Raw genomic sequence first — 12,210 nt, 5'->3', positions numbered from 1 at the left:
GGGTAGTCCAGCAATGTCAAGGTCTGCCACTCAACAGGCTGTGAAGTTCCTGAAAGCTGGCTGGGAGCACCACTGAATTGCAGGGTTGGCTGATGTGAGGTAGGTGGACAGTCTTTATCTGTCTCAAATCTCAGAGCAACAGCATTCAGAAAATCTCTGCTATAAAACTACCACTAAAATGCATAATACATTCCAGACAAAATCATAAAACTTTCAAATTAGGTGCCGAACACCAAATTTTCAATTTTCAATAGTTTTTTTGAGAAAAAGCCTCTCTGTCTCATGAAATACTTCACCAAGTAACTGATCTTCTGGGTTTGTCAGTACTTTCAAAAGTAGTTTCCTTCTATGCTTTCTAGCACAGCTAAGGTATAACATGATACATGTTAGAAAGTCAGTGCCTTTACAAAATGGGATGAAAGCAAAACAAAATAGAACAACCCTGCATCAGCCCAAGAAGTGTTAGACCATGCTTTTTGCTGTTACCTTAAATCTCTTCTTTTGGCCAGCTCTTCTGGTGAGATAACCCAGGGCAGGTTCTGGGGTAGACACTCCAGGACCTCAGGGGAAAAGTCAGAGAAATCCACACCGTACTCCGTCAGGATCCCTTCCGATTCCGGCTCGATCTCTCCGGCCTGTCCAAGACTTTTGCACAACTGCCTGCAGAAAGAAAGGGATGCTTTTTTAAAGTGTATAACTACTACTGTCATGTTGTTATTGTCCCTGCAGAGAGGCTGCCGAGCCCTCAAATACACTCTTTCACCCATTCACTTCTTCCTGAGTTTTGGCAGAGGACTTAGAAGGAATTCAAGCCATACCATGCATTGTATCTACTGGGGATACAAAACACTCACGAGGAACTACCTTGGGCTATTTTTGTGTATCTCATTTGAAATAGATGTGTTAAACTCTTAGGTTTTTGTGAAGGTAAAAAATTTCCAATTTTAAAGAAAAATGCATCCAACAGGGATAAGAAAAGCACAGCCATCCACACAGGCAGCTCTAGCGTTACATGTGGCTGCCTTGAGACCTTCCCTCCTCTCCTCACCCTCCTCACCACTGAAAAAGGTGACTCACTTCTACTACCAAAAATGAAGAATAGATTCACACCAGATACCAGAGAGCTCCACAGGGAGCTCAGTACACTGCTCTCCATCCCAAAGGATACACAGCTCTGCCAGGCAAACACATGCCCTGTGAAGACAGAGGTGTGAAGAACCCACACTGCCTCCCTGACAGGAGTCACACAACACGCCCACAGATCATCTTTCCAACCATTTTCCAGGCTCCTTAGAGAACCTCAGCATTCCCAATCATTTGTTCCTGCTCTCATGGCTAAGCAGAAGCATCTGACTCCAGAGCTGACTGGAGAGGAGCCAATGATCTAAAAACAAGTCCCAGACAGGGGAAATTGTCCCCCCTCCATGCTAACAGTGCTTGATGAAGTACTCTGCACACGTAGATGAAGTTGCTGCTCTGTTGTGCTGGGAGAAAGTTTCCATCTGCTCCAGTGCAACCTCCAGCATGGATCTGACCAACAGCTCCGCTGTCACACAAGGCTCAGCTCTGGACACTGCACAAAGCAGGACTCCAAAGGAGCGAGACATTTGTTCCCCCTCCAGCTGATTACAAATATCCTGTGAGAACCCATGTCACACGGTGGCTGCCCCTGTCCCCTTTCTCACCTTTAGATTGCTCTACAGTACACAGAGTTAAATTACTTTTTATTTTTTTAATATACTGCCATTAGGCCAATGCACATTACAGTCAATAGAGATAATGCTCCTGACCCAAGAAGACTACGACTGAAATTAAGGCGAATCCATCAAAATATGACACAAAAGAGAGGGGTAATAACACAGCACAAAAACAGCCACTCTAATAAGTGTTTTTCCACTGCATAAAATACACAACCATGATGTTGATCCTTCTGCTTTAATTCCAATGAGTGAGAACAGACACTAATTACTTTCCTAAATTAGGGCCAAAACAGTGCACTTGTTATTTGGACAAGCAAGACGGTCTCAAGGCTTCAAATGTGCCATAAACCCACAGAACAAACCCCAAACTCTCAGCACAAGCAAGCCCATCTTCTTTATGGGAGCAAAGCTCTTTCTTCACAACGGGAAGGGCTGTGTAATAAACCTGCCATACTGTGTAATATGCTGGAAAGGATTGCTCGCTTCATGGTGTGGTAAATTGTAGAGTTCACATCGTCTAGCTTTAAAATAAAAATGAAAACAAGGATAAAAGATATTTCCCTTTATTGTTTCAATTTTATGTACAAACTGTACGGCAGAAATACGTGCACATTTGGCATCGTGGCTGAATTCTCTGCTCCTGCAGCTGGGTCCCAGTCTAATCCTTATTTTAATGTAAATAAATGAGGCATCAGTTTTATCTCCCTCTCTCTCAGCAGTAACAATAAAACAGAGAAATCACCACTTCATTTCCAACGTCTGGTGCAGAGCTGGGACTGAGCAAGGATGAGCCCGTGGGTCTACAGACCCACCAGCGCTGCCCAGGATGGAAAAAACAAAACAGGAAAAGAGAGGACACATTGCCCTATCCAGCAGAAATGTCAAGGTCTTGAATCTTAGGTGTCCCTTCTCTTGGCAGGGCAGCTCTGGGAAGTGCACTGGGAGGGCGGCTGGACATCTACAGGACAAGCCATGGAAAGCACCTCTGAGTGCCAGAGTGCTTTCCAGCTCACTCCTCAAACCCATGCTCCTCTTGATCCGTTTACTGAAATTAGATTACGAACCATAAGGGGTTTACCCAGAGGTTTGATATAGGACTAATATTTTTTTAATAGTAATTAACATTTGATTTACAGTGTTCCAGGGAACATTTCCCAAGTACCTTGAAATAAAAAGTGTATAACTGACTTTAATTGGGGCCATGTTACAGTCACCAAGGCATGATGACTTGCATCAGAGCAGAATCTGACAGGACAGCATGTGATCAAAGGTAATGCATATAGGATCACCGATGGCCCCAGAGTAACAGCCAGGCTGCAAAATCATTCCTGGGGCTCCACGGCCACCAAGGGTAGCAAGAATAGTTCAAGAGGCTTATAAACAACCAGGGGCACTGGGCCCAGCAGCGCTCAGACGTTCGCTCCCAGGAGTCACAGTGTCTGTGACACCCTGGGCTTGCGTGCATCTCCTTTCTTTTTAAATGTCAAAAGGCAAAAAAGAGTTACAATGGTTACAGACGTAAACATTTCTTTTCTGTGACGCTGATGGCAGAGCATTACCTTGAATTCCTTGAATACCCTTGGATTGATGTCAGACATGGTGCAGCCTGCACTGACTGGAGCATGCCATGGTTGGGGCAGAACAGGCTATTTCTCCAAATCAGCCATAGCTGCAAGATTGCTGAACTGCTCCAAGGTGCCCACTCACCAGAGTCTAACCTGCCAGGATGTGCACCAGGGGCAGAGCCACCCCCAAGCTGCCATCTTCCCCCTCATCATTCCCCCATCCATCTCTAGGTACATTTGAGCTCTCTCCACTCCATTTCAACTCCACAGAGCTGAAACTGGCCTGTGCATTCAAAGGTTACATGATAAAAACTCTCCAAAAAGACAAAGCAGGATTACATAAGGCTTGTTTCCTTTGAAAATCCAGGCAGGCTCCCACATTGAGTGAATAACTTCCATTGGGAACTCGCTCAGTTTCTCCTGGAGCAGATTTATCCACACTCATCCTACATGGAGGGTTTCTTTCAGCAGCAGAACACTCCCCACATAAGCCACCAGTCCTTAAGGAAGAAGCCCCACCAGGGTGCTCCCACTGCCCAGAGCTCAGACAGAGCTGCACAGGCTTGAGGAAGGCCACAGGTGCCAGTGGAGATGGTGACAGGGCTGCAAGGCTGAGCATCAGAGGGACACAGAGCTGTGCCATGGAACCCCAGTGCTCAAGAGCACAGTCCAGCCCTGCTCCACATCATGGAGCTGCCTTCCCGCAGCTGCCATAACATTTCATTTTATTGCCATGTCCCATCGGAGCCCAGGAGCAGCGTGGTGCTCCCAACACACATGGGGCTGTCCCACAAAGTGGTTATTTGTGCCAAGGGAACAAAGCTTTACCGAGGGACACTCCCATCTGCAAGAAGGTGTTTTTTCAATAGAGCCACACTGCTCTGTTGAGAGGATTGGACTTTCCCTTGAGCCTTACACTAAACTACCCAAGGTATCTCATTATTACCCCTCACACGAAATACACTTATGAATTAAAAAAAAAAAAAAAACGGAATAAAATGCCAGAGATTAAAAGAATTTCAGCAACTCAAGTGGCTTTGGAAACAGCAGCAAGTGAAATAACACCCTGCAACATTTCATTTTATTGCAAAAGCTGGAACAAATCATGTCACCTTGACAGACCAATATCTAAGATCCTGAGCTAGACTAGTCACAAGCCCAATGTGACACAGAGGAAGTCGGTGATTCCATGCTTTTCTATTAGCTGTTTTTTTATATAGTCTCATCCATCATCACATGTGGGGAAAAAAGAATTCCACCTTAACCATCTGCAAAAGTGCAGAGACATCTGGACTAATACTCCAAATAACCCTGGACTCCAACACTGAAATCAGTCCCCAGAAAATAACAGTACATGGCAGTACTTGTAATATTTCTCTGGAAAAGGAGAATGTCTTGGAGCTAATTTGCTTTACCTGTTACCTGAAGCAGGTACAGCTATACAGCATTTCACTGCCAAGGTAAAGTCACTTCACATGCAGGAGGGAGCACAGCAGCTCAACTCAGGCCAGCATGACCTGGAGCCATGAGCTCCTCCTCACTCCTCCCCAGCACAGTCGGGGTGACAGGGTGGCCTTTGGAGGGGACAGTGTCACGCTGGTGACCACCAGGTGGCAATCATGACACAGAAACGCACCCCCTCCCCAAGGGACCTCCAGGGACTCTCAGGTTGCCCCTGTGCAGGTGAACACTCTGGGCAGCCAATGCCACCATCAAACTCTTGGCAGGGACATCTCACTTGTCCACCCACACATGGTCACTGTGAAGGCCAATCTGGGTCATAAATTGTGCTTGGAAACCTGGCACTGAATTTCCCAATGGAAAAGGACAGCTGAGGAAGGTGCATGACCAGTCTGGGAGAGTTCAGCTGCAGCATGGAGAGTACCTAGAAACACCCAAGGCATCCAGGGGACATCACTGCCAACTCTGGAGGGAGTTTCCCTTGTCCCACTTCCAGCAGACAGTGCAGGGCAAAGACCAACAGGCTCTCTGTCCACACACCTTCAAAACCATGGTGGTGGTGCCAAAGGCATATCAGGAACTTTGTGGGCAGAAGTAAGGGGTGCACAAAAAAGTTCACAAAACAAATCTGCAGATCACCTGCTCTTCTCCCCTTCAGGGGGGCCATGACCAGTAACACAACTCATTATAAACAAGGCAACATGGCTTATAAATGAGCTTAAAAATGAGCCCAAAAGCAAACAGAATCCTTTGGGACATTCAAGAGGTTTCCTTGTCTTTCAGTGTTTAAACAAGAGTTACTTATGGCTAAAAATAAAAGGGGTCACCAAGGTTTTATGCTCCCATCTCCACAAGGCACTTACTGAAGTGCAACCAACTCCCAGAGGAAATGATTATGTATGAACACAATCATGGACATTTTCTTTCCTGACAACACCCTTTACATCTTGGAAACCATCAAACCAGACAGATGAGAATATCCAATATTGTCAGAAGTACAGACTAAAGACACACACATTAGCCAATAAAAAATATATTAGCCCATCCTCCTAACTTCCCCTGTTTCTGCTGAAAAGGGGGTTGTTCATGACAAGAAGCCAAGCACTACAATCACCCTCCAGTCTTTTCTCAGTTGGAGTCAAAGAAGACAAAGCAAATCTCTGCCAGTAAGAAACTTATTCTCAGTGAAGTTCACAGCACAGCCAGACCCAAGTTAAGTGGGGCTCAAAGGGAGGCCACTGCAGTTCATGCACTGCAGTTTATCTAGGAAACACTGAGTGATTTCATGGCTCACGTGGCTCTCAAGGAGCACACATGAAACTTGCTATTACTGGGCACACAAATCAGCTGCAACTGATAAACTCTGTGAAATGGGGACTTGAGCTTAGCTTACTCTTAGTTCTAGGGCTGATAGATCTGTGCCATCATACTTACTCTGAAAAAAGTTTCCTCTAAGTTTCAAGCTTTACCAGCAATTTGAGCTGAGGACTCCCAAACCTGCAGTGCTGATCTGTACATCAGCTGTGCTACCCCATCAGAACTGCTTTGCAAGGGGAAGAGAAAACTGGACTTCATTAACAACTCCCACTACTGCACATACTCCAGATTACATCCAGATGCACCTGTAAAATCTGACCACAGTATGGCCACAGAGTTATCCACTCTGGACTACCAACTAAACCAGGACTACTAAGTATTCCCAAGAAAACTGAATAGATTAACCAACATCCTCCATTTCTTATTGAGACCCATTCAATTGAAACAGCATGGCCACTGCAGGTGGGAGTTTGTCACCCTACAGCAGTTCCAAAGAAAAAAGTGAAAATGCTGAAAACCACTGTCTTCTTCATGGAGAGGCAAAATAAACTTGCAGTCTGGATTCAGCCCAGCATAGGCCATTTGTGTAGCACTGGCTTAAAATTTCCTTCTTCACAGCACTGCCAGCAATTTGAACTCTGGACAGTGATGACTTTACACTGCCTGATGAAACACACAGAGTACAACACTCTTCTCACATGCTTCAGGAGGGAATGAATCTTCTCTTGATTTCTACTATTCCTCCTTGAACCAATGCAACTTTAAAACCACAAAAATCCGTGACTTCCTTCTAATTCTTACCAGCAAAGGCGTAAAAACTAAAGATGAGCCTCATAGCCACTGATCTTCCCCTGGCAGAAAGGAAATGTCTGCACACTGTGTACTTCTCTTCCACACAGGGAGGAAAGACAGGAAGGCTGCCAGCACCCCATGGTGCTTGTGCTGGTCAGGCTGAGCACGTGTGCTCCCCCTGGACCATGCACTCATCAATGTGTGAAGCAAGCACTCGAGGAACTTAACATTTATGAGATTAACTAATGATGAGCTGCCCTTCATCCCAAAAGAATTTATCCACCAGAGGGACACAAGATAAGCAGCTTGTTAACAGATTTTTGCCTCTCCAGTTTGTAACAAATTAAGTGAAAACAAAAATTCCAACTAGAAACGTCAGTCATCTCTAGTTCTGATGGCAGCCACATACCCTGATGCAAAGTTGCTGTCTTCCTTCCAGTCCACGATGCGACAGATGAAGAGCATCTGGGAATAGGCCTCAGGCTTGCTCACAAAGTCTGCAGGGCAATCAGCCAAGGGCACATAGACCCTGGGCACCCTGTGGTCCACAGGTGAGAACATGGCACACCTCTTGAAGAGTTCACTGTTCCTGTCAGCCAGAAGCTTGATGAAACCTGTAGCTGCTCGAGAATGCTTCTTTTCCAAAATATACACCACCTGGGAGAGGCAAGTTTCTACAATTAATCCCTTCAGAGAAACTTACTTTATTTAGCAGAATGAGAATACCCAAAGGTTCAGCAGAGTAACTGGAAAAGTCACAAGGCCTATATCTTGTTTTCCCTGTATGTGTGTGTGTGTGCATTTTTTAACTGAGTACCTATTTACAATGTATTTTCCTTGCCATCTTGCTCATGGCTATAGAAGAGCTAAGTGCTTTCCAAGTGCTAGTTCTCTACAGCAATTTTCTTGATTACAGAACAAAACCAGACAAGAAGCAGATGCTTCCAAATGCAGGGAATTAGCCACAAAATACAAGCAACTCCTGTAAAATGTTTCATTTGTATTCTCGGCCTGTGATTTCAACAGTCAGCACAGACCAGGCCAGTCCAAAAACGGTGCCGCTGGCAGATCCAATGCTAACCACAGGAAAGGATGTGCTGTTGGGAATTTGGCAGTTCTCTCCTTCTCTCTGTGCTTTCTGAAGTTAGGGGTTATTTTACCTTTATACAAGATGGCTTTGAAAAGAATAATAAATTACAATATCACTAAATAATTGTTCCAGAGAGGTGTTCATCCAGGCTATATTTTTGTAGACCATAATAAATCACTGGATAACAGAAACATTATAGCCGATTTCCTAAGCTTATACAGAGGAGTCCTTCCAGAAGGTTTCAGGAGTTGCACCTCTGCACAATTCTGAGTGCTGGAATTGCCACACTGGATGAGACCAGAGCAGCCCAGCCAACAACAGGACCAGAATCAGAGGCTGCAAGGGAAAGCACAAGACGTGGAAGAGACCTGACCCAGTCTGACCCAGCAGCCCTTTTCTGGTCTCTTAAAATTCAGAGATTGACTCAAATCTTGAATCAACAGTACTAGCAGCCTTTCCAAAGTCTGTAAGAATTAATTCTGACAACTTTGGATATCCTGACACTCATATTAATATCCAATCTTTTTCCTGAATCTTGCTAAGTAATTTTGCATGACAAACAAAGGGAATTTAACCTAGGAAAATTGGTAAAAATAACAAGTCATTTGATTTTTATCAGATCAGACAATTACTCTCTCTGAAATGGAGAATGAGACTCAAAGATCAACAGATAGAGGCTACAGGGAGGCCAGGCCTGGTCTCCTTCAGCCTTTGGGAGCACACACGTGCTTACTTGTCATTCTCCATGGATTTACCTTGGCTGTCCTTTGAAGAAACTCATCTGGGAGGAGCCTGGGATCATTGGCCTTGGGTCCATCATCTTGCTTTGTTCTCTGCACACCAGAGACCCCAGCAGCCTTCCCTGCATCAAACACACAGGACAGTTATTGCAACACATTTCCATGGCAAATTTGTCTCAGGTCTTTGCTCTAAAGTACAATATAATATGCACGTAGTAGACTTATTTGAAAGGAAAAAGATCTCTCAGGTGTTAGAATTGCCAAGCATGAAGTAATTATTTCTCTGGACTACAAAAGACAGCAGATACATGTTCACTTACCGTGCAGATGTGCTGAAAAACAACAAAAATCAAAATAAATCCCAACTTTGAAAGGAGGACTATATTAACAGACAAAGTGGTAGAAACAAGTTCTGTTTATTAAATACTAAGGGCTAAGAATTTTGTGGCATTTCTTAGCTGGAGTCATTAACATTACATAAACAGTCCTTTCCTACATACATTCATTTAATATTTAATTTCCTTTAAAAACATTATGCAGGGTTATAAAATGTGTGCTTATCTTTGAAACTGAAATCGTATCTACTAAGCTGATCCTCTTAAACTGTGGACCAGGCTTATGAAAGGCCTTATAGAAGTAATCACTACATATGACCAAGAGCTTCCTTCCCCTGAGATCTCTGGACCAGATGCTGATAATATTAAAATCAAGTGTCAACCAATTCCTAGTTTGAAATTTTCAAATATTCAGGTATGTGAGTTTGGGAGCATCTGCTACAGATGGCTGGCATTTAATGTTTACAAACATCCAAAGTGATCTTTGCCATGGAGAAGGCTGAGACTGGGCTGTTGTTGAGCTGCATCCCTGCTGAGAGCCTCTGGTTACTGCTCTGCCAGAATTTTTGGGATGGAAGCATCCATGTGCTCTTGTCTGCTCAAGAGAGATGGCTGGCTTTTTCCATTTGTATGGTAATCACATCCATCTTGAGCACATGTGCTAAAATCAGGCCTAGAGTGTTCAAAAGAAATCTTGCTCTCCTAAAGAGCGACCGTGGCACCGACTGCAAGTTCCAAGGGACGTAGCTGTCACTGCTTCCCTTAGAAGACACGAGATAAAGCAATGCTTTGCTGAAGCCTGTGCTGCAGGAGGCCAGCAGCACTCACCCGTGTGACAAAGGCTGCAGAAGCTCTGTGGTGACACGCAGACCCTGGTCCCCAGATGGGGGCTGTCTGTCCCACAGAGCCCCAGGCTGGCTGCCGGTGACATGAGGGATGGAGCAGCGCCGGTGGCAGGACCGGCACTCGGGAAGGGGGGCAGTGGGACAGCAGCTTCCCCAAGGCTTTGGCTGCGCCCCACCACCACCAGGACACGTTCACAGATGGCTGTGTCCCCACAGAGGGACACTGCACTGCCTCCAGGCAATGCTACCCCAGCTTGACAATGAGGCTTTGCTCTAATGACACACTCTGGTTCTCATATGCTGCTAATTATCCTCAGCTTTGCCTTCTGATATGCTCTCCTCTCCCCAGAGATCTTCTTCTAAGTGACTTTACTTTCATTTTATCTTCATTGACTTGCTAGCAATGCTGAGAGGAGAATGAACAGGTATTCAGGGGTTTAAATAAAAACCTACTTTTCTTACAAAAGCCCCAATAATAGAAGCAGCAAAACCATTTCTGATTTACTTCTACTGAAATGAACTCAGACTTGCCAAAACCAGCATTACTACAGGATAAAACCACCCAGAGTTTCATGGTGACAAACAAGGTAGGGGAAAAAATTGCTTGTAAAATTGTATGCAGTTAAAAAGTGGGGAATACCAAGGTTACCTGATTTGCTTGCCTCCTCTAAGGTTTCTGCCAGCTAAAGGTCATACCAGGCAATCATTTAGCAAAGAATGAAAGCCAGGAGCCATTTTGTTTTCTTATAAATTTTCAAGCGATCAGTTTATGGTGTGTCAATCATAAAGACAGCCTGGGCAAAGAACAAAATGATCTGGAACAGAGGAAAACTGGACAGGGCAGAGGACACAGGGAAGTTGGGAGCCTTCCAAAGGCCATGCCTCCAGGCACACCTGCCACAAGCCCAGGGCTTAACTGCAGTGAACCCTCCCCAAGGAACAGCACATACTGGTGGGAAGAGAAACCAGAACTAAACGTGTTTTGGAAAAAGCAAGAGCTGCATTCACTGCTCTCCCAGCGTAGCAGAACAGCAGCAGTGACTCAAGGTTCAGCAGGCAAGAAGGAAAAAAGCATCCAGAGTCATGTGAGGAACATGTCCTTGTTAGCACTGCCTTTTTAACACTTATCCTTCCAATGCCCATCTCCGCAGAAAGTCACTTAGACATTTCCACTGAAGCACTTTTCTCTGGTGAAAAGAAGCCAGCAGGGGTGTCCTGGGGAAGTCACACAGGCACACATGCAAAAGCACAGGAGCACCAGGATGCAGCTGTCACAGGAGAACAGCAAATGTGTGGCCAGGCTTGCCTGGGCCTGGGCTGGGGCACGGCCCCCCTTCCTGCTGAAGACAAGCCTCATGTGAACCCAGTACAGGTATCAGAAAGCACCCAAATTCCCACCATGGCAGATGATAGGACTTGCCTTTTCCTTCATGGCCAGCATCAACCAGGGCCCTCTGGCTGGCTGGAAAGTGTCTTCTTCAGTGGTCTCTCCAATTTCAGCATCCCTCCCAAGAAATCCTGGGATTATGAGACTCCAGCAGGCAGAGTCTGGGGTCTACAATTACTTCATCAACAGCAAGAAGAAAGGAAGCTAATCCCAGCCATCTACTTCTTCTTACCCCTCTTTTTTAACCTTCAACTTCAGTATCTTAAATACCATCGCACACATTTACTAAGGGCAAATGCTCCTGAAACAAAGGACAGGGAAGAAGAGACATGAGGAACTCTCTACTCCTGGAGCTAAGAGATGTAGACTTCCCTATAGCTTGTAGCTGCTCCTTTTGAAGTCAAAATTCTGTTGATATCAGGGCTACATCTACTGCTCAAGGGCCTACAGCAGCAAAGCATCAGCCATGAGGAATCCCTGTGACAAAACCTTCAGCTCAGAAGAGACAACTACCCAGACCCAGTGCCCACATGGCTCAATTGTCAAAGTGCTGCCCAGGAATCTCAGCCACAGCAGCAATAATCTGCCACCAGAGTATGCAACCTGAATACATCTCTGACAGTCCCTCTCCCTCATTACACCTCCTCCTCTCCTTCAGTGGGGCTGAGCACAGAGGGGCTGTGACAGGGCCCCACTAGAGACTGGTGGTCTAGAAAAACTCAGCTGGGAGATACAAACATCTCCCACAACAGGGCAGAGGCATGGAGGCAATCCTAAAGGAGGGATAACTTGTGAGAGGAGCAGGATTTCGTGCTGGGAAGGTGGGAAGAAACTCCTTGCAATATGCCAAGCTAAAAAGGAATTATTCTGACCCCTTTACTGCAGTGGTTATCCAATGACCATTCAATATTTCCACCCTAGGCAAAGACATGTTTTCTGAGAAAGATTTACTATGTTAGCTTGGGCAGTACTTCATAA

General features: G+C 45.3%; 1 protein-coding gene across 2 annotated transcripts in view; it reads right to left on the bottom strand.

The window, feature by feature from the left end:
* DIS3L2 (DIS3 like 3'-5' exoribonuclease 2) overlaps nt 1-12,210 on the bottom strand; it is a 180,633-nt gene that overhangs the window by 101,633 nt on the left and 66,790 nt on the right. For both annotated transcript variants that reach the window (XM_054282520.1, XM_054282521.1), the window contains 3 exons: nt 8,681-8,787; nt 7,245-7,492; nt 487-660 (listed from right to left, as the gene is read on the bottom strand). In XM_054282520.1, coding sequence (XP_054138495.1) covers nt 487-660; nt 7,245-7,492; nt 8,681-8,787 — 529 coding nt within the window. The remainder of the gene's footprint in view (nt 1-486; nt 661-7,244; nt 7,493-8,680; nt 8,788-12,210) is intronic.

The sequence above is a fragment of the Melozone crissalis genome, unplaced genomic scaffold, assembly GCF_028551555.1.
Source record: "Melozone crissalis strain CALT ecotype California unplaced genomic scaffold, PUWL_Pcris_2 ptg000034l_1, whole genome shotgun sequence".
Taxonomy (NCBI): domain Eukaryota; kingdom Metazoa; phylum Chordata; class Aves; order Passeriformes; family Passerellidae; genus Melozone; species Melozone crissalis.
This window is presented reverse-complemented; position numbering and strand designations above follow the sequence as displayed.